The sequence below is a fragment of the Erythrolamprus reginae genome, chromosome 2 (genome assembly GCF_031021105.1).
Source record: "Erythrolamprus reginae isolate rEryReg1 chromosome 2, rEryReg1.hap1, whole genome shotgun sequence".
Taxonomy (NCBI): domain Eukaryota; kingdom Metazoa; phylum Chordata; class Lepidosauria; order Squamata; family Dipsadidae; genus Erythrolamprus; species Erythrolamprus reginae.
In genome coordinates, this window is record NC_091951.1 from 136,054,669 (window position 1) to 136,078,922 (window position 24,254).

At 40.2% G+C, this 24,254-nt stretch overlaps 1 protein-coding gene across 1 annotated transcript; it reads left to right on the top strand.

The window, feature by feature from the left end:
• The first annotated feature begins 911 nt into the window (after nt 1-911).
• PRDX2 (peroxiredoxin 2) lies at nt 912-14,550 on the top strand. The gene is made up of 6 exons (XM_070735906.1): nt 912-996; nt 5,564-5,669; nt 8,366-8,519; nt 9,339-9,461; nt 11,135-11,265; nt 14,050-14,550. The coding sequence occupies exons 2-6, from the start codon at nt 5,567-5,569 to the stop codon at nt 14,133-14,135; spliced, it is 597 nt and encodes a 198-aa protein (XP_070592007.1). The 5' UTR covers nt 912-996; nt 5,564-5,566; the 3' UTR covers nt 14,136-14,550.
• The last annotated feature ends 9,704 nt before the right edge of the window (nt 14,551-24,254 follow it).

Below are 24,254 nucleotides of genomic sequence, written 5' to 3' on the forward strand. Positions count from 1 at the left end.
CTCCAAACTTGACTGTAAAAAAATATGACTTTAGCAATCGAGTTGTCGAAGCGTGGAACTCATTACCGGACTCAGTAGTGTCAACTCCTAACCCCCAACATTTTTCCCTTAGACTATCCATGATTGACCTCTCCAGGTTCCTAAGAGGTCAGTAAGGGGGGTACATAAGCGCACTAGTGTGCCTTCCGTCCCCTCTCCAATTGTCTCTCCTTTATCTCATATATCTTTTCTTCCTTTCTTATATCTTCTCCTCTATTTTTATATCTTTTCTTCTATCATTTTCTTTATATATATATTACTACATGTCTATTCTCTTCGATATGTATTGTGTATTGGACTAACTAAATAAATAAATAAATGATGACGATGTCTCTCTTATATTGTCTCTCTTATATCTCCTATATCTTCTCTTCTATACCTATATCTTTTTCTGCTATTCTCTCATAGTTATACAGTATTTCACTCCTTTATTTTCTCCTCTATTCCCCCTTTAAAACATTCTACCTGATTATATCCTCTATAACAGTGTTTCCCAACCTTGGCAACTTGAAGATATTTGGACTTCAACTCCCAGAATTCCCCAGCCAGCGAATGCTCCAAATATCTTCAAGTTGCCAAGGTTGGGAAACACTGCTCTATAACCCTCATTGTGTATTATTGTGTATTGGACAAAACAAATAAATAAAATAAAAATAAATAAAAATAAAATGACGGTGGTGGTGATGTTTCCAAGCACTGCATGTTAGAATCACGTGCCGGACCATCTTTGATCTCAACTCCAAAATCCCCTTTTTCGGATACGATGGAAGGAGAGGACCACGTGTGCCGCTACCCGCCAGAGGCAGAGCTCTTGCCGTGCCCCTCCCTTCACGCAATCGGCCCGGCCTCCTTCCCGGCTCCCGGAGTATAAAAACCTCCGCAGCAGCCGCGGGTGCCACACCTCCTTTCTGTAGAAGCGGTCAATTTTCTCCCCTCGTGCTGTTCGCGGAGACTGAAGTAAGTTAGTCCGGTGCTTTAATGCTGTTATCGCGGCTCGTGGATGGGCTTTGGATTGGTTCAACCGTTTGGGGCTCGGCAGGGCCAATTGGGCGGGTGGGCCTGAAGCGCTTCAGCCTTGCCCGCGTCTCTAGCCTCGTGGACGAGGATTCCGGCTAGGGTGTACTGTATATGTGTGTGTGTCCTTTTATTGACGTGATACCGGGGAGAAACGCTACTGCTGGATTAAGGGCTCTGCGACGCATAGAGTCTCTTTTATTTCCCCCAAAGCTGCCAGGTAGGCGGCCTTTCTTCGAATGAAATTGCAGGCTGCAGGCGAGGAATAAGGGTTCCCTTTGTTCCGAGAGAGGATGGAGAAAAGAGGCCTGACTGCCTCCTTTAAATATATATATTTAAAAGAGAATTTCAGAATATATATAACTCTCCACCCCCCTTACCTTCCCATTGCTTTCTTCTAGCTTTTTCCCGCCCAATCCCTGGGAAAAACGGGGAAGCTTTCTAGGCTAGTCTAATTTTTGACTCAAGGCAGGAAAAGTAACGCTGAGACCAGCTAGGCTTTCTAGTAAGCTGAAAAAGACACAAATATAAATAATTTAATTTAATTACTTACATTTATAAGCACCCTTCTCCAAAAAGACTCCGGGCAGCAATAAAAAGAACTACGTATATACAACAATAAAACCCCTAAAATTTAAAAACATTCATCCATCAGTCATTCATATAGATTAAAAAAATAGGGCATGGAAGGAATGTTTTATGCCTTTCCCCTTTTTTAGAGTTTGCATAGTGCTTACCCAATTTTCAGAATGCCTAATTGTGCTAGCTAAGAAATTGTAAAAATTATATCCCAGCTTCTCTATTAAAAAAACCCAGAGGTATGCATGTTTTAAAAAGAGTACAGAATGGTATAAGGTATTTTCATGTCCCAGTTTTCAGTTTCTGTCTTGAAATTGATTGACTAAGCTTTTCAGGGTTAGGGAGTACAGTACTTTTAATGAGAATAGAAGGTGTAGTAATGGCTGTGGGACTGGACACTTAATGGTTTTGTCCTGAATTTCATTTTCTTCTAGGCAGCTGCACCAATAAACAATTAGGTGTTTTGCATTATGCCTGTTATTGCAGATTTCACGGCTTTGAACTAGAAGGGAATTGTGCAAGGATTAGTTTTAGTTCTGTAATGCCCTGCTCTGAGGAATTCTGTGAAGTATTGCAACACCTGGCAAAACTAGGGGGGTGGGGACCCTCTCAAAATTAGGGATACTCTGAGCATTTTTCTCTCAGCGTCTTACTCATCATCTCCCTAATAAGTAGGATTTTGCTGCTGTAGTCCTGGAAGTTATTAGTTGCTGGAACTTTCTATGGCAGGGGGTCTCCAACCTTGGCGAGTTGAAGACTTGTGGACTTCAACTCCCAGAGTCCTCCAGCAAAGCTGGCTGAGGAACTCTAGGAGTTGAAGTCCACAACTCTTAAAGTTGCATGGTTGGGGAGCCCTGGTCTATGGGAAGAAGTTCTTCACTGCTGAAGAACTGCAGATCTGGAAATGCCCAAGGCTGGAAAGACATTGCAATGTATCATCAGTATTGATGAGGTGCAGTCAGCTCCTGCGTCCCAAAGCGTATTTCAAAAGGTGGCAGTTACTTAACCTAGTGATGAAACCAAATATCTTAAATGTTACTGCCCCTTTTGAGCTACGTTGGTTGATCTTTATCCCTTCTAGCAAGAGTGTAATGCTTGACAGTGCCAGGACCAGTTATACCTCTTACGTTTTCATGAATGATCTATACCAATCCGCAGCATTGCTCCATTACATCCTTGTGGTTGCCACCATTTAGATCTGCAGGAAATTTGAAAAGACACATTTAGCGGTAGGTCAGGGTAAGGTGTCTTTTCAAACTACTGGTGCCCAAAGGCAACACAGTGATATCCAATTGAATCTAATGTAGTCTTGCTATAACTTTCAAAGCTAACAGAATTCTGGGGTGTGGTTATCCTAAAATTTTTCCTCCTTCCCCCATCCAGTCCAGGACTGCACAATCTCTTAACTTTAGTTCCTTCTCTGGAATGTGCTGCCTCCTTCCTGGGAAGTTTGGTGCTACTGCTGACTCTATCCCTCCCTTGCCAGTTCAGCTGCACACTGCATCAAAGCAGCCAGTTTGTAAAATATCATCTGAGTTGGTGGGGAGTTGTTGTCGGTTTATTAACATGTAGATACAGTCATGCCCCAAGCTTAGAACAAGTTTTTCACATTTTTGTTCTAAGAAAAGGATGAAATTCTGCTGTAGTTCTTTGATTTGCCACTGAAATTTGGGAACTACCTGCCCCCCCCTAAAAAAAACACACGAGTTTTAATGCAGAGAAGATGCAGTAAAATGAAAATACCAATTGCCTGGTATTTATATGGCATACATTTATTATCTATTTTCCCACCCATGCAACAGATTATAGGGAGATGTGTACATCTTTTGAAAAGAAATGAAATATAAACTCTTTTGAAGATTGGAAAGGATATATGTTTGTATTTGGTCATTGTCTTCACATGCATATTGAGTTGACACAAACTATAAGACTTCCCTAGGCTTGAAGTTTGCATCCATTCTGACTTTATTGGTCTGTTACTGCTGCTGTTTTTAGTTTGTAAAAAATAAATTGCATTTGTCTCTAGTTACCCAGATAGCAATACTTACTCAGTTTTGTCTGTATTTTATCATGTTGGTTTCCTGGAAGCAGCTTAGGTTTATTGTCTACCTAGGTTGAAGATATACCCAGGTTGTGTCATACATATGCCCCAAATACTCTCCTCCAAATACTCTCCTCCAAATCTGTTTCAAAGAACTGTGATACAGAAAATAACTTAGTCCAGGTTAAATTCTTAAAACAAGTGATGATTAGATATGGCTTTCCAGAGGGTTTTGTTCACTAGATTGAGATTACTATTTGTAACCACAGTTAACAAATTGAATTATCTTAGACTTTTATTGTATAGCGTGTTTCATAGGAGGGCTGCTCACTTTCTGCCTTATTTAATTTGATTCTTGAACTGTTGGCCACCATCTAAGGCAATCTTTAGATGTTAAGGGTATTACTTTGGGAGGGTGTGAATATAATTTCTTTTTATATACTGATGATATTTAAGGAATTTTGAATCAATGTTTTACTTTGTCTAATTTTATAAAGGTTGCAGAATATTTTAGAAAGTATTTTGGTTCTACCTGGAATACAGTACAACATAAATAGAATTATGTAAAGAAATGAGATTTGTGATTTCTACTGACACATTTGGGGCTTTAAAAACCCAAAGGTATTTCTAAATACTGTATGTAGAAATATGTTGAACAGTATTACTAAGGGTTGAAGTGGATATTAATAAATAGCTTAAGATTCCTTTAAGCCTGGATAAAAATTAACCATATGAAAATTATCCTTTATTTCAAATAATAATAATTCATATAATAATATAATGATTCAAAAATTCAATTTATATTATTATGGGTATTTCTATGTTTTAATATATTGAATTTTTATTTAGGAAATGTATTTGGGAAAATAGTTTTCCCAAGTTTTTTCTTAGCTAAAGTGAGATTATCATTTGAGGAAGGTGGTTTTAATTTATATATTATATAAAAGTACCACTGGACTAATTTATCAACCACCTGCTGGTGAAATGAAAATATAATGGGATATTTGCTTTTATGGGCTAAAATGGAAGATTATTTAGTTTCATAGCAAGTGGTTAGACCGTTAGAACAGCATAGAGCAAGACAAGGTTTTATTACCAATAGTAGGAGTATTAAGAAATCTTTGGACCATATTGGACATACAGTAATTTGAATTTTATAAATTATAATTTAAAAATTAGTGGTAAATCATTTTATTGGAAAGTTTGGGTAGAAACTACGATTATTACATTGGCTACTGTATAACTATTATTTTCAGAACTTTTTCAAATTCATTCAAATTCAATTTGGTCTTACCAGTTTGCAACAGTGAGAGCATTTTTGCTTATGCATTTTCTAACAACTAAATATGTACCAGATTATTTGGCTGCTTTTAAAGGCCCCTGAGTTGCTTTTTTTTTGCCTGATGGGAAACTATTGTCAAAATAAAGTAGAAATGTCTAGGATTTTACAAACAAACTTTTTAGGTTGACCTTCCCAGTTGGAAATCTAGCTAGTAAAGCAAGATGAAGGAGGCATCTAAACTAGGAAAAGCAGCACATTGTTCCTCAAAAGAGAACAGCCTCATCTTGCATGCCTTCAGGTTTGCTGTGGATTTAAAAGCATTATTAATACCATTCTATTGAACCAGTTCCTGTGACTAGGGTTTTGAATAGAGCATTATGCTGGATTGGTAGACTTTGCTCTTTCTCTGCCTTTACAAGGCTCTAATTGGGTAAAAGTTGTGGTGAGAAAATGGGAAAAGAGTTAGAGGCCAAAATCGTGCTGCCTCTTTTAAATAATCAAAAGGCAATTAAGATAATACAGTACAGTACTCTGAATCAGACGGTGCCATTCCTGAGAAGTGGTGCACTTGCCAACTTAAGGCATCCGTTATTGTTCTTATATTTTAGGAAATGGCCTCTGGTAAAGCATATATTGGAAAACCAGTTCCGGATTTTCGTGCTACAGCAGTGGTGGATGGCAACATCAAGGATATAAAGTTATCAGACTACAGAGGTAAGGAATTGTAGTTTCTGTTAGATTTTTGATTGTGCATCCATGAGATTCCTTAGTATTCTAAGCTGTCTAGACTTCATGGGATGGCTAAGATACATTTTCCAAATACAGTAGTCCCTCGCTATATCGCGCTTCACCTGCCGCGGCTTCACTTCATCGCGGGTTTTGAAGTCAGCTTCATTTGAATGATTTTGCCATACAAACAAGCGCTAGAATCCCCCAGCGGGACTCCCAAATGATGAGCGGGGCAGGGACTGAGCTCCGGCGGAGGCCCGTCCCCTCGTTCAATCCCCCTCGCCAGTGCCGAAAGGAAAAAAAAGAAAGGAACGCGACGCGGCGGGGATTTCCAGACTGGGCTCGAGGGCGGAAGAGGAAGTGCTCGAGGGCGGAAGAGAGAGAGAGAAAAAAAGAAACAGCCGGGGCAGCTCACCAGGGACTTTACAGCCGGGGCAAGGCAAAAAACACAACATTTGGCCGAACTGCTGCAAAGAACAGAGTAAGTAGTAGTGGGGGGGAAAGGTTAGCCGGCCGTTGCTCGCCTCCAGGCATCCGGAGCTGGTGGGAAGGAGGATAAATTCCCCATCGCGGATTTCACCTATCGCGGCAAGGTCTGGAACGTAACTCCCGCGATAGGTGAGGGATTACTGTAGACTACTTTATGAAACCATTTCAGCAATGTTGGTATCTTTGGTAATTACAGAGCAAATGCATACGCTCTCATGTTTTATTTTATTTATTAAATTTGTCTGCTGTCCATCTCACACTGCAAGGCAACTCTAGGTGGCTTACAATATTAAAATATTGTATAATGTGTGCCATGTATAATCACATTATTTTATTTATATACATTTTTTAATTTATAACTGTATAAAATCACATTAAAATTGCAATAAAATACAAGTTTTAACTAAAGATGAGAAAGAAGGCAGCAAAATATAAAGCAGGGGGGTGGGGACTCTTCTTAAGTCAGTCAACCACCTCCAGTATAATATTCCCCTTTTGGTCCTCAAGCCAACTGGTAGAGCCAGGTTTATATTCTTGTGGAAAATCAGGAGGGTGACAGCCAATCTCCCCTCAGGAAGCATTATGTTCCAAAGGGCCAGGGCCAGGGCAGGGCAGGTTCTTCTCCTTGACCCCACCATCTAGAATTCCTTGATGGGATACATGGCATATTATACCAGGGGTCCGGTGGGCTTATCCCATAGGGGTCAGATGGTTCCTCAAGTAAGATGGACCCATACCATGCAGGGCTTTATACGCAATAACTAATACCTTGAATTGTACCTGGAAGCAAATGGCAGCCAGTGCAGCTCTTGAAACAGTGGTTTATCATGGGCCATTCTAGGGTCCTCAAAGGTTGCCCACACCACTACACTCCAGTTAAAGTTTCAAATGCTCTTCAGGAGGTACTTCATATGCACAAATAACATTTATAGTTTAAGATCTATGTAATCATACTTAGTGTAAGATGTTATTTATTTATTTATTTATTTGATTTCTATGCCGCCCCTCTCTGAAGACTCAAGGCGGCTTACAACATATATATTAAAAAACAATAAATAAAATGACAAATCCAATTAATTAGCTAAAAATCTAACCTAAAATCTCTAATATTTAAAAAATCAATTTTACGCACTCAGACTTCAGCTACATATAACATTCATCGGCCGAGGGCCTGAGATCTAATTGCTCCAAGCCCGGTGACATAAATGAGTCTTAAGATTCTTACAGAAGGTGAGGGGGGTGGGGGCTGTGCGAATCTCTGGGAGGGGAGCTGATTCCAGAGGGCCGGGATTCCCACAGAGATGGCTTTTCCCCTTGGTCCTGCCAAGCGACATTGTCTGGTTGATGGGAACCGGAGAAGGCCAACTCTGTGGGACCTAGCCGGTTGCTGAGATTCATGCAGCAGAAGGCGGTCTCGCAAGTAATCTGACCCAATGCCATGTAGGGCTTTATAGGTCATATAGAATATATTATCAGTGAGCCTAATGGCCAGCCAATTTGTGTAGTGGTTAAGCATCAGGCTATAGACTAGGGAACTATGGGTTCCAGTGTTGTCTTGGAGTCAAAGCCAGCCAAGTGTCCTTGGGTCTGCCACTCTTATCAGCCATAGGAAGATGGCAGTGGAAAAGCACTTCTGAAAAACCTTGCCAAGAAAACTGTAGCGTATTGTCTAGGAGTTGAAAACTGACTTAAAGGCACCACCCTCCCCCCAAAAGCCAAAAAAGAGGTAGCTGACAGTTCATAGTTCTGTATTCAAATTAATGGGGTTATGAAGTACAGGAACATATTCAATCTAGGTGGCCATTGCATTAAATAAAAGCTGGTTGGGTGAGTTTGGATCAGTTGCTTACTCTTGGTACAACTTGCTTCATAGGGTGAAAAAAAATAGGAGGAAGGAATTGTTATTGCAGTTGTGTGTGTTCACTATCTTGAGTTATTTATAAAAATAAAGATGGTATGAATACAAATAAATGTGCACAGATAAATGGCATTTTTGTTTTGTAACTGCAAAAAAGGTCCTGATTTGACCTGGGTAAGATGCAGCCACTTTATGAGTGTTCTCTTCCAGTGACTCCAAATTTTGCTCCATTTATAAACTTCAATAGGGATACTGTACAAAAAACTACAGGAGTGCAGAAGTTCTGGGATTCTTGATTGTGATTGATTTACTGATGTCTATTTCTTCCATATAGGCAAATATGTGGTTCTGTTCTTCTACCCACTGGATTTTACCTTTGTCTGTCCCACTGAGATCATAGCTTTCAACGATCGAGTTGAGGAGTTCCGCAAGATAAATTGTGAGGTTATTGCTGCTTCTGTCGACTCTCAGTTTACCCATTTGGCTTGGTGAGACTTCAAGTATATAATTATTCATAGAAATTGTTTTGCTGGCAAACTAGTTCCAGAGGTGCATATTAAAAACTGGCTAACAATAGGGCACTGACAGAAAAGAATAATTATGCTTTCTAAGAAGTGTACCCTGGCCTGGATCTTGCTGATACATGGAGATCTTTTATCAGGCTTCATTATTGCCCTAAGAACTGGAAATATTCCAGTCATATTCAGGCAGAAGGTACAACTGATATGCCAGTCACAAGAACTGCATGCAGTTATAGTGCTGAGAAGCACTTAGGCAGATGTTAACTGACAGATGGGTGTGGAGGTCTCCACCAATTTTATCTAGCAAAATTTGGTTGTTGGTTAGGAGTTTATCAGCTGGCTGACATAAGCTGATTGTACAATTAATGTCATATTCATAAAATGGATGCAGAGAACTATATGCACTTGTTTGGGCCAGCAAAGTTAACTGTAAATGAAATGTATATCTGTAAAATCCATTTTTTAGTGAGAAAGATTGTCTACCAATTTTTCAGACAGTTACTTTCACAAAGTTTTGTGTTTAGTGTAGGACCAAAAAGTTAAGGAAAATATTTGTCAGTATATATTGTTTTTATCATTGCTGTGAGCCGCCCCGAGTCTACGGAGAGGGGCGGCATACAAATCTAATTAATAATAATAATAATAATAATAATAATAATAATAATAATATTTTTTTATGTTTAAAGTTGCTAGTAAATTTAATAATTTCTAAAATCTAAATTATTTCATTGTAGTGGGATTTAGATCATTAAAACAGTATTGTGGATATTATTTTTTCCCCCGTAGGACAAATACAGCAAGAAAGGATGGTGGCTTGGGTGCAACAAACATCCCACTTGTGGCAGACATCAGCCATAGTATTTGTAAGGATTACGGTGTGCTCAAGGAAGATGATGGCATTGCATACAGGTATGGAAAATTAGTTCTAAATAAATTTGGAAAAACCTCTTGTAGGTGATGGATATCTATATAGCTTAGCTGATTAAAGTCACAGGTAGCATATGTTCCTAGTGATGTAAGCAGAGTGATCAGGGTATCATAGAACTAACATATATTATGTTTATTAACTATGTCTAATCCATGTTGCTCAAACAACATCATATTGGTCAAGTAAATATAGGAAAGCTATAGTAATCCAGTTTTTAGCAAATGCAGACCTAGAGCCAACTCCCGGAGGACTCTGGGAGGCTTACAACAAAAAAGAACATCTAAAATGTAAAAGACAATTTAAAAGACTTTAAACGAAGCGGTGGAAGTGATGTGCCGGTGCCTGGAGGCTGTTGGGGCCTGGATGGGTGTCAACAGACTCAAATTCAACCCGGATAAGACGGAGTGGCTGTGGGTTCTGCCTCCCAAGGACAATCCCATCTGTCCGTCCATCACCCTGGGGGGGGAATTATTGACCCCCTCAGAGAGGGTCCGCAACTTGGGCGTCCTCCTCGATCCACAGCTCACATTAGAAAACCATCTCTCAGCTGTGGCGAGGGGGGCGTTTGCCCAGGTTCGCCTGGTGCACCAGTTGCGGCCCTATCTGGACCGGGACTCATTGCTCACAGTCACTCATGCCCTCATCACCTCGAGGTTCGACTACTGTAATGCTCTCTACATGGGGCTACCTTTGAAAAGTGTTCGGAAACTTCAGATCGTGCAGAATGCAGCTGCGAGAGCAGTCATGGGCTTACCCAGGTATGCCCATGTTTCACCATCACTCCGCAGTCTGCATTGGCTGCCGATCAATTTCCGGTCACAATTCAAAGTGTTGGTTATGACCTTTAAAGCCCTTCATGGCACTGGACCAGAATATCTCCGAGACCGCCTCCTGCCGCACGAATCCCAGCGACCAATTAGGTCCCACAGAGTGGGCCTTCTCCGGGTCCCGTCAACTAAACAATGTCGGTTGGCGGGCCCCAGGGGAAGAGCCTTCTCTGTGGCGGCACCGACTCTCTGGAACCAACTCCCCCCAGAGATTAGAACTGCCCCTACTCTCCCTGCCTTCCGTAAACTCCTTAAAACCCACCTCTGCCGTCAGGCATGGGGGAACTGAAACACCTCCCCCGGGCATGTTTAATTTATGCATGGTATGTTTGTGTGTGCGTCTGTTAGTTTATGGGGTTCTTTTAAATCTTGTATAAATTCTAAAGTTTTCTGATTATTTATGATTTGTTCTATTCTGTTGTGAGCCGCCCCGAGTCTTCGGAGAGGGGCGGCATACAAATCTAAATAATAAATAAATAAATAATAAAACCACTTAATAAAATAATGCATATCTTTTACGGCCGGATCTAGAAGATGTGTCATTTGTTCAATGCCCCAGGATTGCCATTTTTAACTTTACAAGATAAAAAATGTCTGTGGTTGATAGAGTTTACTGGATCTCTCTGTCTCTCTGCCTTAGCTTTTCTTCTAGCTTAACTCTTTAAATTGAGACGGGTGCATATGCGAAAATTTAAAATGCCACAGTTCATGCTTGATCGGCCCCATCTCTTGTTGAGTGATAGATATAAGATTCTAATAGGTTCCAATGGCCTGTAACTTTTAAAATGATAATGCCTGCAATTAGTGTTGTACTTTTTCTCCCCCAGAGGTATGTTCATAATAGATAATAAAGGCGTCCTGCGACAGATCACAGTCAATGACCTACCTGTGGGACGTTCTGTGGATGAGACACTGCGCCTGGTTCAAGCCTTCCAATTCACAGACCTGCATGGTGAAGGTGAGTGACAGAATCTGGGATAATTTATTTATTTATTTTATTTATTTTATTTATTTTGTCCAATACACAATGAGGGTTTTAGTGGGTATATATCTATATACACATAGTAAAATACATGATGAAGGTTATAGAGGAGATACTCATAGTAAAATATATCTAAGAAATAATAGAAAAGAAGGTATAGTAATAGAACATATCAATGAAAGAATAGAAGAAGAGATATAGGAATAGAAGAAAGGTATAGGAGATATAGGAGAGCAATAGGACAGGGGACGGAAGGCACTCTAGTGCACTTGTACTCGCCCCTTACTGACCTCTTAGGAATCTGGATAGGTCAACCGTAGATAATCTTAAGGGTAAAGTGTTGGGGGTTTGGGGATGACACTATGGAGTCCGGTAATGATAAAGCCAGGGGTGGGTTCCTCCCAGTTCAGACTGGTTCATCTGAACTGGTAGTGGCCCACTGGTGATGTCACAATGATATCACCGAACCGGATCAATTGGTGCCGGTCTGTGGGTGCTGCCATCTTTTTTTTCTGAAAAGCAATATTGAATTTTTAAAAAAACTTCTGAGCAAGTGCAGAAGTTCTGGCACTGCATGTGGTTGCCATTTTTTTGGGGGGTGGGTGTCTCCACATATTTTTTGTTACCACGCAAATCACATGCACATCCATGAGGCGCGCCCACAAAGCATGGGAAAGGAGTGAACCCATAGTGAGGTATGTTGGAACCCACCCCTAGATAGAGCTGTAGTGCTCTGGGAAAGATGATCAATTTAAGATTGGTTCGTTGTGCCTTGTTTCTCTCTAGGGTGCAATGATGGGTCTGAGTGAGCCACAGTGGGGATTACATAGTAGTTTTCAAACAGTTTAGCAGAAAGATAACTTAAACTTGGTTTTATCTAAAAAGCAGCTTTCTTCCCCAGTCTAAACTCTTACAGTTGACTTAGACTTCCGTTTTTCTCATCCCTTAGCTAGCTTGGTCAACAGCCACGTTATCGGAAAGCTACAATGAGAAGTTGCCATTTAATAAAGCAGAGATCAGGAATTTTCCCAGCTGCTGCATACATTTTGCAAAATTATCAAATTGCAGTGTTCTCCCATAGGCCATTTTTATATATTTGTGTGTGGATGTGTGGAATTATTTACCAGATTTATGTAACCTACCTCACGTATGTGACTCTAGATAGGTGAAAATAAATGAGGTAAAATGCATACTGGTAGTACAATAAAATTAAAAACATACCATCCAAGTTTCATTTTTAAAAAATTGACTAATGTAGCAAAGAGACAAGCTCAGGCACTAAAGTAAACCAAGTTTTCAGGGCTTTGTAGAAGGTCAGCAAGAATAGGGTTAATCTAACCTCAGAAGGAATAATGTTCCAAAGAGTAGGCATCACTGCAGAAAAGGGTCTCCTTTTGGGCCCCACCAGCTGACACTCCTTAGCTGATGACATCCAAAGCATGCCTCTCCTGCATCAGGGAGAGACAGTCTTGTAAGTGACCAGGTAGACAGATAGTTGCTGACACTGTTTCAGAAAGTAATTAATTTTTTTCTGCCCATGCCAAATAGTAAACCTCTTCAGTAGAGCCTTTTAATGTATGTAGAATTCCTAAGATACAGTTAGCAACGCTGTTAATAACTTTTGCCTAGAGCAAGCATGAACATAAGCTTGGCATTTTTCCATTTCTCATGCTGTGTCTTGAAGGACAGTTTCAAGAATGAACATGAAATTACTTTGATCTGATGTAACAATCTCAACTTGGAGAATTAACTTGCATGTAGAGAAATAGCTAGCTGCCCTGTTGTTTACTCTTATTTGGGACCATATATCTAGAGAGTAGATCATTGTCCAAAACATTTCATAAAAGGAACAATTTCTAGTCAAATAATTATTGGTAATTAAACCAGTAAAGGGGCATGAGGCATTTGCCTTTCCAAGCAGACAGGCATATTTGAAGCCAGAATAGGAACTTCTAGATCCAATCTGGAAGTGGAGAGCAGAGTTTTAAAAGTGCATATACTATACAGTCTTACCCTCAGAGGCAAGAACATCTTAACTAAATTGCCTTAACCGACTACATTAAATACTAGAATGTAATGAAGTTGTGTTTGGGTATCCTGGCAATCCTGCTTCCTCCGTGGCTTGCTTAACATTGTATGCACCATGAATACAGGTTGAATTCTTTCTTTGCCCAAAATGCGAACAATTCCCAGATACCCTGTTTCCCCCAAAATAAAACATCCCCCGATAATAAGCCCAATTGGGCTTTTGAGTGTGTAGAAGTAAGGCCAAGCACTTATTTCAGGATTCAAAAAAATTTATAAGACAAGGTCTTATTTTCAGGGAAACATGGTAACATGAAGTCATCCTAGTTTATTTAGCCATTTCTGCCATTGCAAATTGCTAATTTCCAAAATATTTTATGATCCTTACTGATTATGTTTTATGATACCATATTCCCCAAGAGGATAAAAAAACAAAATGAAAAGTAACAATTATTATTATTTTGGGTGGATGAGAGATAAAAATAAGGCTCAACATCACTGTTCCAGATAATACTGAACTTTGGGGAACATTGTCTTTTGTAGAAATTCTAAACAGTGTACATGCATATATACACCCATGTTATGAACTAACCTGGGTTGCTTTCTGTTGTTAATTCAACTAATTGATTTCATCTCTTGTTAACAGAAATAAAGAGCTAGCCTTGCTATATCTTGAAAAAATCCCTATTTCAATATATTTTTCTACTCTAACATTTGCTCCTGTTCTTGCTACAGTGTGCCCAGCTGGCTGGCAACCTGGCGGCGACACCATCAAGCCCACTGTGAAAGACAGCAAGCTTTACTTTGCCAAGCAACAGTAGATGTCTCCTTTTGTATGCTCTACTACTGATGTAATCTGATTTAATGTAAAGGGATTTCCAGTAAATTCTCCCTAAGAAAGGTTTGGGAGATAGTTTGTCTATAAAGGTCGGCTGCTGTATAGGTAATTGCCCAAAGAACTAGATTAAATGCAAACTTCAGTTGGGCATCTTCATTCCTCAGTAAAATAATCATTAAAGGAAGCCTGGTGGTACCTTCTAATGTCTGTATTGCTGAACTTATTTTAAAATAAGAAAACAATTCCAAGATCGTAAATGCTGAATTTAGCATTTCATGTTATAAGGGAAGTTGGGTTATATGTAGCAGAAGCAGACAAATAGGTCTGATTTTGGAAATGCATAACAAGCATCCTTGTTTGTCTTTGCTACGATGCTGTTTAATAAACTGTCAATGTAACAGGCACTGATTTTTTTTAAATGCTAAAATCGAGATAAGACATAGCTATTGGCTGACAAGCCACAAATCAGTCCATCTATTGGGTAAAGAAAGTTCTAAATCTGTTGAGATTAAAGTCTTGTTTAGTCCATTGTCATCAAATTCTAGAAAATACACACATTTCTAGCACAGGTTATTGCTATTCTGGAACATTTTATTGATACAAAATAGGATATTGACATCTCCACTAGAAAATCCATTCCTGGGGGCTAAACTAACTTTTGAAGACTATGAGATAATGAATGAGTGGAGAGAGTAGGGGGGGAAATCAGCCTCCTCCTTGTGAATAGGGAGGAACTTAAAAGAACAGCATACAATTGTAAATTGAATAGGTTCAAGTTGGCTAACTATAGGCATCTACAATCCTCTAATTAAGATACTGTGTAGTTTTAAAACTTGCTGGACTGTTGCTGAGAAGTATACATTAATCATTTTGCTTAATATTATTTTTGAATTACTCTTAGTATTATTTTGTGTTTAGTTGATTAGTTTCACCATTCCTTGCTATAATTTAGATTCTTTTCATAAACGATACATTCATCTTCTTAAGAAAAATGTGCAACATAAGAAAAAGAGTACTACTGAAGGTACATTTCTTAATTCTGCAAAGGCACCCTGATTCAGGATATATAGCTAGCCCTAGACCAGTGATGCCCACACCCATAATTCAATGCCTAGGGAGGACGAAAACAGCTTCCCCTGCCATCCAGAACCCTCTGGAGGCCGGAAATGGCCTGTTTTCCAACTTCTGGTAGGCCCAGAAGGCTCGTGTTTAGCCCTCCCCAGGCTCCAAGGGCTTCCATGGAGGCAGGGGAGGGTAAAAATGTCCTCCCCCCCATCTCCCCGGAGGCTCTCTGGAAGCCAAAAATGCCCTCTCAGAACCTCTGTGCAAGCCAAAAATCAGCTGGCCTGCACACACATGCACATTTGAGCTGAGCTAAGGCAATGGCTCCTGTGCCTGCAGATGTGACTCTGCATGCCGCCTGTGCCACCCATGCCATAGGTTCGTCATCATTGCCCTAGACATATGATCACAATTGGGACTGGAACCTCTGCTGCTTAACATTAAGTGAGTCATGCCTGATTTTCTGACACTTTTTGTCATGGTAGTTAAGCAAATCACATGGTGTTAAACAAATCTGGCTACTCCCATTTATTTTGTTTAAGAGAAGCCATCCGGGAATGTAGTAAATTGTGATTATGTGCCCTAAGATGCTGCAACCATAATAAATACATGACAGTCACCAAGGACCCAAATTTTCATCAGGTGACTGTGGGGATTGGTCATATGTCACTTTTTTTGGCTCTGTAGTAACTTGAAGTGGTGATGCGTCAAGACTACTTATGGAAAATTTGCGACAGACCAGAAGTTTTGTTTTATTGCTAGTTCTTACACAATCTTAGAGAAAAATGGCCAGATAGCACCTGTCCTATCAGCCCTTTTGTGGTGACCCCCAAAGCAGTCTTCCCTCTATGTCATGCAGCCAAACCTGGGGAGAGAAAGATTGTTTTTTAAGAAAAAGGCTCCAGAGATACCGTGTTTCCCCGATAGTAAGGCAGTGTCTTACTATCTTTTTACCCCCAAAAGCCCCACTGTGTCTTACTTTGGGGGTATGTGTTATATTGTCCCGGGCACCGGGGCCGGCTCGTCTTCGGGCTTCGGCCCGGGCGAGGCCTCTTCTCCTCCGGGCGGGCGGCGTTAGGCAGCGTTGCGTGGCAGGCGCGGCTGCCCGGAGGAGAAGAGGCCTCGCCCGGGCCGAAGCCGCCTTTGCTCTCCCCGCCGCGCCTCGGGCTGCCTGCCTGCCTGCTGCCCAACGCCGAGGATGCCCCGCGCCCAGCCCGGCTACGGCAGCAGGCAGCCCCAGGCGCGGCGGGGAGACCAAAGGCGGCTTCGGCCCGGGCGAGGCCTCTTCTCCTCTGGGCGGGCGGCGTTGCGCGGCGTTGCGCGGCTGGCCTCCATCCCTCCTGCGCCGCGGCGGGGCCGGTCTGCGATGCGCGTCCTGGGGGTGGCTGGCTCCAGAGGCTGCGGCTCCTCCCGCTGCTGCCCAACACCGAGGATGCCCCGCGCCCAGCCCGGCTACGGCAGCAGGCAGGCAGGCAGCCCCAGGCGCGGCGGGGAGACCAAAGGCGGTGGCGGGAGTAGCGGACGCCTCCCTCGCTTTTAGTACCGTGTTTCCCCGAAAGTAAGACATATGTCTTACTTTCGGGGTATGGCTTATATTAGCCGACCCCCCTGAAACCCCCCATATGTCTTACAATCGGGGGGGGGTCTTACTATCGGGGAAACACGGTAGTTATTTTGTACTTTTAGAAAATTGCCACTTGCCAAATTTTGGAGTCAGCTCCTTCCTATGATACAGTCATGTGGCCTTTAGAAGCTAGAAAAACCCTTTAGGCCAGTGATTCTCAATTATTTTCTCTTTTGCCCCTCCAGGAAGAAGTAAACACTTCACACCACCACCCAAATCTATGGTGGGACTATTGTTTGCAATAATCGGCACATTTTTGCTGAAAAACCTCAAGCGATTGGGATGTAACATGTTTAAGTGATGCCTTAATTTATTTGGTTACATGCTGTCCGCTGCCAACATTTTTAGACACAGTAAACATTCTGCTCTTTCCTCGTCTCCCACTGTAATCACTGTGAAGCTAATCCCTACATACGCTTCATCCTATTTCCTCGTGTTAGCTTTCGGAAGACTTACGTTGGTCTCATTATCTCCGTCTCTCTCCTTTCTTTTCATCCCTGTTAAATATTTTTCCATCTTAAGGGTTTGTTATCTGTACTTCATCTCTCCTGCTCTGTACTGTGTGCTATTGTTCAGTGCAAACCCCCCCCCCTACTCCCTGCAGCAAAAAAAGCATATTCCAGGGGTCACACACACACCCTTCCCCCAGCATTGCTCCATGCCCCCAAGGGGGTCTTTTGAATACATAAACATGTCCTTCTGTAGTTTAAGGAAAAGGAGGACCTCATCCCATGCTTAAATTTACTTGTACAATAACCCAGTTTTCTTCCTGCCTCTAGAATGTAAGTAGCATACCTGGTTTTGGTCATGGTTATAGTTTGTTTATTACTGGTTTACTTAAACTTCCTTTTTTTGAAGGGGAAAAACATCACCAAACGGGACCACTCAACATGTTACATAGTATAGCCACTTGGCTCAATGTGTTACATATACCATACTTGCATAAATTTTATATGTCATAACTCACCAAATACATATTGGCACCATTCTGATGAGTGAGACTACAACTACATTGGGTACTCTGACCAGTTCTGAAAGTTGCAGTCACAATGTCTCATATTCAATAGAACTATTAAATTTTTTTAAACTGAAATTCAAATATCATGTAATAGTTATTTAATATTACTGAGGCACTTATTTTATATAAGCAATATTTAATTTTGCCTCTTTAATATTAAATTATTCTAATTAAAATCCAGACATTAACATCAGTAGATTTAAGAAGCATTTTATAAATATTAATGTGTTGCTCCATCTTAATTTCATCTAGGTTTTTTGGCAACAAAGCTTAAGTGATTTCTTGTTGCTGCCTTCTGTTTCATTTTTTTAAACTTTACAATCTGGAAGCTTTTCAGTCAACTATAGTACTAACTACACTGAAACTATCACTATTCTAAATAGCCAGGAACTGAATTTTAATTTGGAAAAGAAAACTTCTCCTTCTGTACCTGTTATGCCACTAGAGGATGCTGTTGCTTCACAGAATCAGTTTCTCGTTTTTGTTTTAAACAAAAAAGCAATGAATTAGGTCACGTTTTCCAATTTTTGGAAAGCTTAACAAACATGAAACTGTGTATCTATGCAGATATATGCCCAAATAGGCCAAAGAGTATGCTTTGTTAGTACCTAGAGCACTACTGGATTCTAACATCCAGTATTCCTATAGGAGAATGACTTATTTTGCACAAGGGACACAGTATAATTTATCCGATTTTCTTTAGAACTGAGAAAAGCTTCTGGAAACATACTGCTTTGTCATTTTGAGCAAGAAGGGCCTTTTTCCTCCATCTGTTGCTTGAAATGGAACTATTCAAGTACTATTGATTTTTCCTCACTGAGTATCATTGCAGCTGTTTTACCCTTGGAGGGTGGAAAGTGTTTTTTTTATTCTTTCTGATATTTAATCCTGGTTAATCTAGGAGTTTTAACTTATTTTATCCCCTTTAATCAAAATGACTATAAGACATACACAGTGTTTATTATTTTGGTTTTCCAGTGTACTTTAATTTGGATACTAGAGAACCACCTAAAGCACAACTGTATATATTGTAACAGCTTTCCATCCTATTATGTCACCGCGCCTTTTCTTTCTATTTTGAGAAATATGCAGAGAAAGAGTTAACTTACACTGTCTTTTATTGTGAACAGGTTGGAAAAGTTTTTCAACCCAACAAATCGTGTCTCACCAGTTTAATCATAGTTTACCAGTGCAACGAATCCTTGCATTTACAACCTTCACAGATCTATAAAGCAAGAAAAGCTGACACAAGTCAGTTTCACTTAGCAATACTTCACTTAATGAATTTTGCAGGTCCCAATTGTACTATAAACAAGAACTACCTGTATGGGCATCTCTCCAGGATTTGATCCAGAAGGGTCCCCCGATCCTTTTAGATGAGACAATGCCTAATCTGACTCTGCTGACATATCACCTGTCGGTCGTCGGAGAGCCAGTCGTGAAGGGAGTACGAGGCTCCGCCCAGACGCTACCATTTGGGTTCTTTTACCCTCTGTGCATGCACAGAATATTTTGCACATGTGCAGAGGGTAAAAAAACCTAAATGACTGGGTGGGCGGAGCCTGGGGCTTCCTTTGCTACTGGCTCTCCGACGACCAATGGGAACGAGTGAACCGGGAGGGTTTCACCCTGATGTAAACATCTCACCGACATAATCATAACCCAATACCAAGTATTTGGATTTCAATCAGATGACGATGGGGATACTAGTTAAAATTCCATAAGCCGATTGTAAATTCCCCCTCCTTCAGCACTGTTGTAACTAAACTGTTGTAACTTGACAAGCTATATTGTTGCATTATGCTTATTGGGCTGTCTACTAAGAGAAATTCAAAATATGTAGATGGACAAGTTTAGGGAAAACTGCCAGAGAAAGCAAACAGTAATTACCAGGTCCACCAGCAGGGAGCACACTTTGCTCTGGGAATGACAAAATGAACAACTCAGATATTTGCACCATAACAAATAACAGATAGTTTCCAAATTACAACCGCAATTGAGCTTAAAATTTATGTTGCTAAGTCAGACATTTTATGACTTTTTGGCCATATTTGTTAAGTGAATGGCTGCAGTTGTTAAATTAGTAACCCAGTTGTGAAATGAATCTGGTTTTCCCATCGATTTTGCTTGTCCAAAGATGATCACAAGACTCCTGGATACTGAGTGTTTTGCCAAGCATTCAAATGTAAATAGGCATGCTACAATGGTCATAAATGTGAAAAAATGGCCATAAGTGATTTTTTTTTACAGTGCCAATATTAACTTCAAATGGTTACTAAGAAAGACATGAACCGGGGTGACACAGCAGGTAGAGTGCTGTACTGCAGGCCACTGAAGTTGACTATAGATCTGTAGGTCAGCGGTTCAAATCTCATCACCGGCTCAAGGTTGACTCAGACTTCCATCCATCCAAGGTGAGTAAAATGAGGACCTGGATTGTGGGGGCAATATGCTGGCTCTGTTAAAAAGTGCTATTGCTAACATGTTGTAAGCTGCCCTGAGTCATAAGGAGAAGGGCGGCATAAAATTGAATGAATAAATAAATAAACAAACAAACTCTTGTGAGTTGAGGACTACCTGTACAAGAAACAGGTAGCAACTTAGCAAAGCATTGTAGAGCCTCAGTCCTAAACCTTTTTGAAGTTCAAAGTGCATTTACTTAAGCTGTTGTTGAGTACCAGACAGGTGGAGCCCCAAGTTTCCCTATACAGTAGAAATGAGAATGGAAACCCTTTTCTAAAGCTTTATTCTGCATATAGTCTAATGAGTTTAACTTTCCTCAGGGCGAGAAAAAAATATTCTCACCCACTCCACCCAATTACATTCTACAGTACATATCCTTAGTTAAATTATGTGCTTGCCTTGTGCGGCCCTGTGCCTAGGTTTTGCAAAATAATGAATGAGAATGAAAACCTGGGAGTCATGAGTTTTATTTATTTATTTATTTGATTTTTTTTTTTTATGCCGCCCTTCTCGTTAGACTCAGGGTGGCTTACAACATGTTAGCAATGAGTTTTAACTGCATATCTTCCCCAAGTATTGTGGATTAAGGAAAAAGATGGTAGCAAAAATGAGGGAACTTCCACTGAGTAGGAGATTCAATACCTTTAAAGAAAGAAGACAAACGGGGCATTTGTTTAAATTATTCTCAGACAATCTCCCAAGAGGAAATTGTATCATTTTTCTCTGTAAATACTTCGCTGGAGCTACTCTTGCCGCAGCCTCTGGTATTTAACTTACACCTACTGTCCTGTAGTGTAAATACATGTCTCACCTTGTCTAACCCTCAGAGCACAAGGTTTATCATCATTTACTTTCCTGTGCATAATGTTTTAGCATTGGTTTTTTGCTGTTTTTATTTTACTTGTCTGTCAATTTACTGCATGAGTTATCTATTCCTTGCAATTGCTTATCATTCTAATGAGAAAATAGTGATCTTTTTCATTCATATATGAGCTAGTTACCCTCTTCTATTGTATTTCTTTCTTAAACTTTTTATAAAGCTATTTTGCCATGGAGGTACTTAATAATATCCCCAATAAATTATCCTGTCAGAATGGATAATTTGACTTTGATTCTGATAAACGATAAAGAAGCTAAATTGGAACTCTCTCTATATATAGAAAGTAATATATATATATGTAGATTGTTCTGAGTTCGGGTTTTGCCCCGTGTAATATTTTGCATGTCTATGCGACGTTTTGGTGAAATCACATTCACCATCATCAGGCTGAAGTTGTAAGCTTCGTGCTGCTGTAAATAATATATGAATAAATTAACTGCCTTGAAATGGTCCTGGGTTGGGCCTAGAGGCAAAAAGGAGCTGTGACGTTCCTTCAATATACCAGGGTGATCTGACATAAAATAAAAAATAAAAAATAAAAAAAACATGGCCCCTCCCTGGTACAGAGCTGGAGGGATCAGGGTCTGGTGGCTCAACTGCTAATTCTCTGCCTTACAAGGCAGAGGCTGCCAGATCGAATCCCAGTAAGGAAGGGTGTGGCTAGCTGATGAGGCCAGAACAAGGCCGAAATGGGACCATCCTAGTTTCAACAAGGTCCCACTCGTCATCTTCAGGCTGGTGTTTCTGTCCTTGTTCTAAGGCGAACAAGGACAGAAACACAAGCCTGAAGATGACGAGTGGGACCTCGTCGAAACGTCGCCAGAAATTTCCAAATCCTACACGGGAAGAAACCCGAATATACCAAGACCGTCATACCTGTACCCGTGAAAATCTACGAAAATATATATATATATTGCTAAAAAAACATTTGACATATATATAGTTGGGCCTAGAGGCAAAAAAGGAGCTGTGACGTTCCTTAAAATATACCAGGGTGATCCGACATAAAAAAACATATACCCCCTCCCTGGTACAGAGCTGGAAGGGTTCTGATCTTTGCCTTGTAAGGCAGAGAATTATCCTCTATATACACACACACACACACACACACTGTATGTATGTATGTATGTATGTATGTATGTATGTATGTATATATATATATATATATATATATATATATATATATATATATATATTAATATTTATATTTTTATATTTTTATTTTTATATTTTTTTATATTTTATATTATATACAGTATATTCAATATACCAGGGTGATTCGACACAAAATGTAACCCTTCCCTGGTACAGAGCTGAAGGGATTGGATACTGTAGCCTAGAGGATAATTCTCTGCCTTACAAGGCAAAGGTTGCAGGTTCAAGTCCCAGTGGGTATGGCTAGCTGATGAGGCCAAAATAAGGCCGAAATAGATCTATCCTAGTCTCCCTTAATTTTCAAATTCAGCTTAAACATGTGACATATATATATATATATATATATATATATATATATATATATATATATATATATATATATTAAAGCAAGTTCTGTTCTCTTTCTGTCCTTAAAATCAAATTGCTTGATTTGTCCCAATATCTTGCTAATTTTTTTTAAAAGCTTGCCATTCTTTGAATCTTATATTACTTCGTAAAACCCTGGCAAAAGAGATGTGCTCTTCACTGCTTCTTTTTCAGGTAACTTGTGGATAAAATTCAAGGTATTAAGTTTGATATTGAAGCCTGATATGCCTTGGCACTCCCCATCTCAGCATTTATCTTCAGTTCTTAATAAAATTGTGCCCATGACAAGACTATTTTCTTGACTATGATTCAAGTTTACACAGAGGAGGTTGTGCTTAACAATTGTAGAATGTTTTCCCCCAGATGATCATGGCCCAGTGCCTTCCTGGAAGAGTAGTAAAATCCTACTTGATTCGCCTAGTAAATGCCAGACAGGCATTTATTTTATTTTCAGCTTCTCTTATATTTCCTGGGAGTTGTCCATTCTAGGTCTCTCGAAGAGTCAAGATAAATGTCACACAAATCTAGGATCTGACTTCTGCACATGTATCTTTTTTAAAATTGCCCCATATCTCTTTTGAAGCCAATTCAGATTGCCCAAGTGTTTTGAATCATTACGCTACCTTTTAGCATCTTTGTTTTTGTCAATATTATGTATCGCTGCAATTTCCTTCTTTGCCAAGAACTATGTATTGAGTAATCCTGACCTTAAACACAGGCACGCGCGCACACACGTGTATCTGATCTGCTTGTTTGGAGGCTAGCAACAAATCCACTTCCCCATCCCCAGATTTACTTCGGTTGCTAATAATCTTATGTATCTGTGTTGTCCCCAGTATCCTTGGCTAGTTACAACTTGTTTTGCAAGTCTGCTGTTCCAGTTTTGCCCCGGTGTATTTATGCTACATGTTCCTTGATAACCTGTTTTGCTTTTTTACTTCCTTTAAGTTACCTTATGATGTCAGAGCATTAAAGGCTTCTTCGTGCTTTATTTTTACCTTCCCAGTTTCTCATGTCCCTTCCGATTTCTATCATTTAGATATGAAATGAAAGAGGAAAACTTCCTGCCTGCCTCTTTCCCTCTCCCCACCCTCCATTCCCTTGCCCAGAGATACAGTGTTCCCTTGTTTGTTGTGGGTGTTCCATTCCAGGACCACCTGTGATAAACAAAAATTCGCAAAGTAGGGACGCTATATTTATTTAAGTATTTATACACTATTTTAGGGCTTTATAAACCCTCCCCCACACTTTTATGCTACATAAACCTTTCCCATTCCCTTAATAACCATTGGTCACTTCTCCATTAATAAACCAATCGTGTGTTGTTCACAATCTCATGTAGGCAAGTAGCGTCTCAGGCGGACAAATTCTGCAGAAACCCGCGAAGCAGCGAAAATCTGTGATATATTTTTTCCATTAATATTTTATAAAAGCCCGCGATGCACCGAGTCCGCAAAAGATGAACCGCGAAGTGGCGAGGGATCACTGTATACATGGAGACAGGCCCAAGGTGCTGCCTCATCTTCAGCTGTGC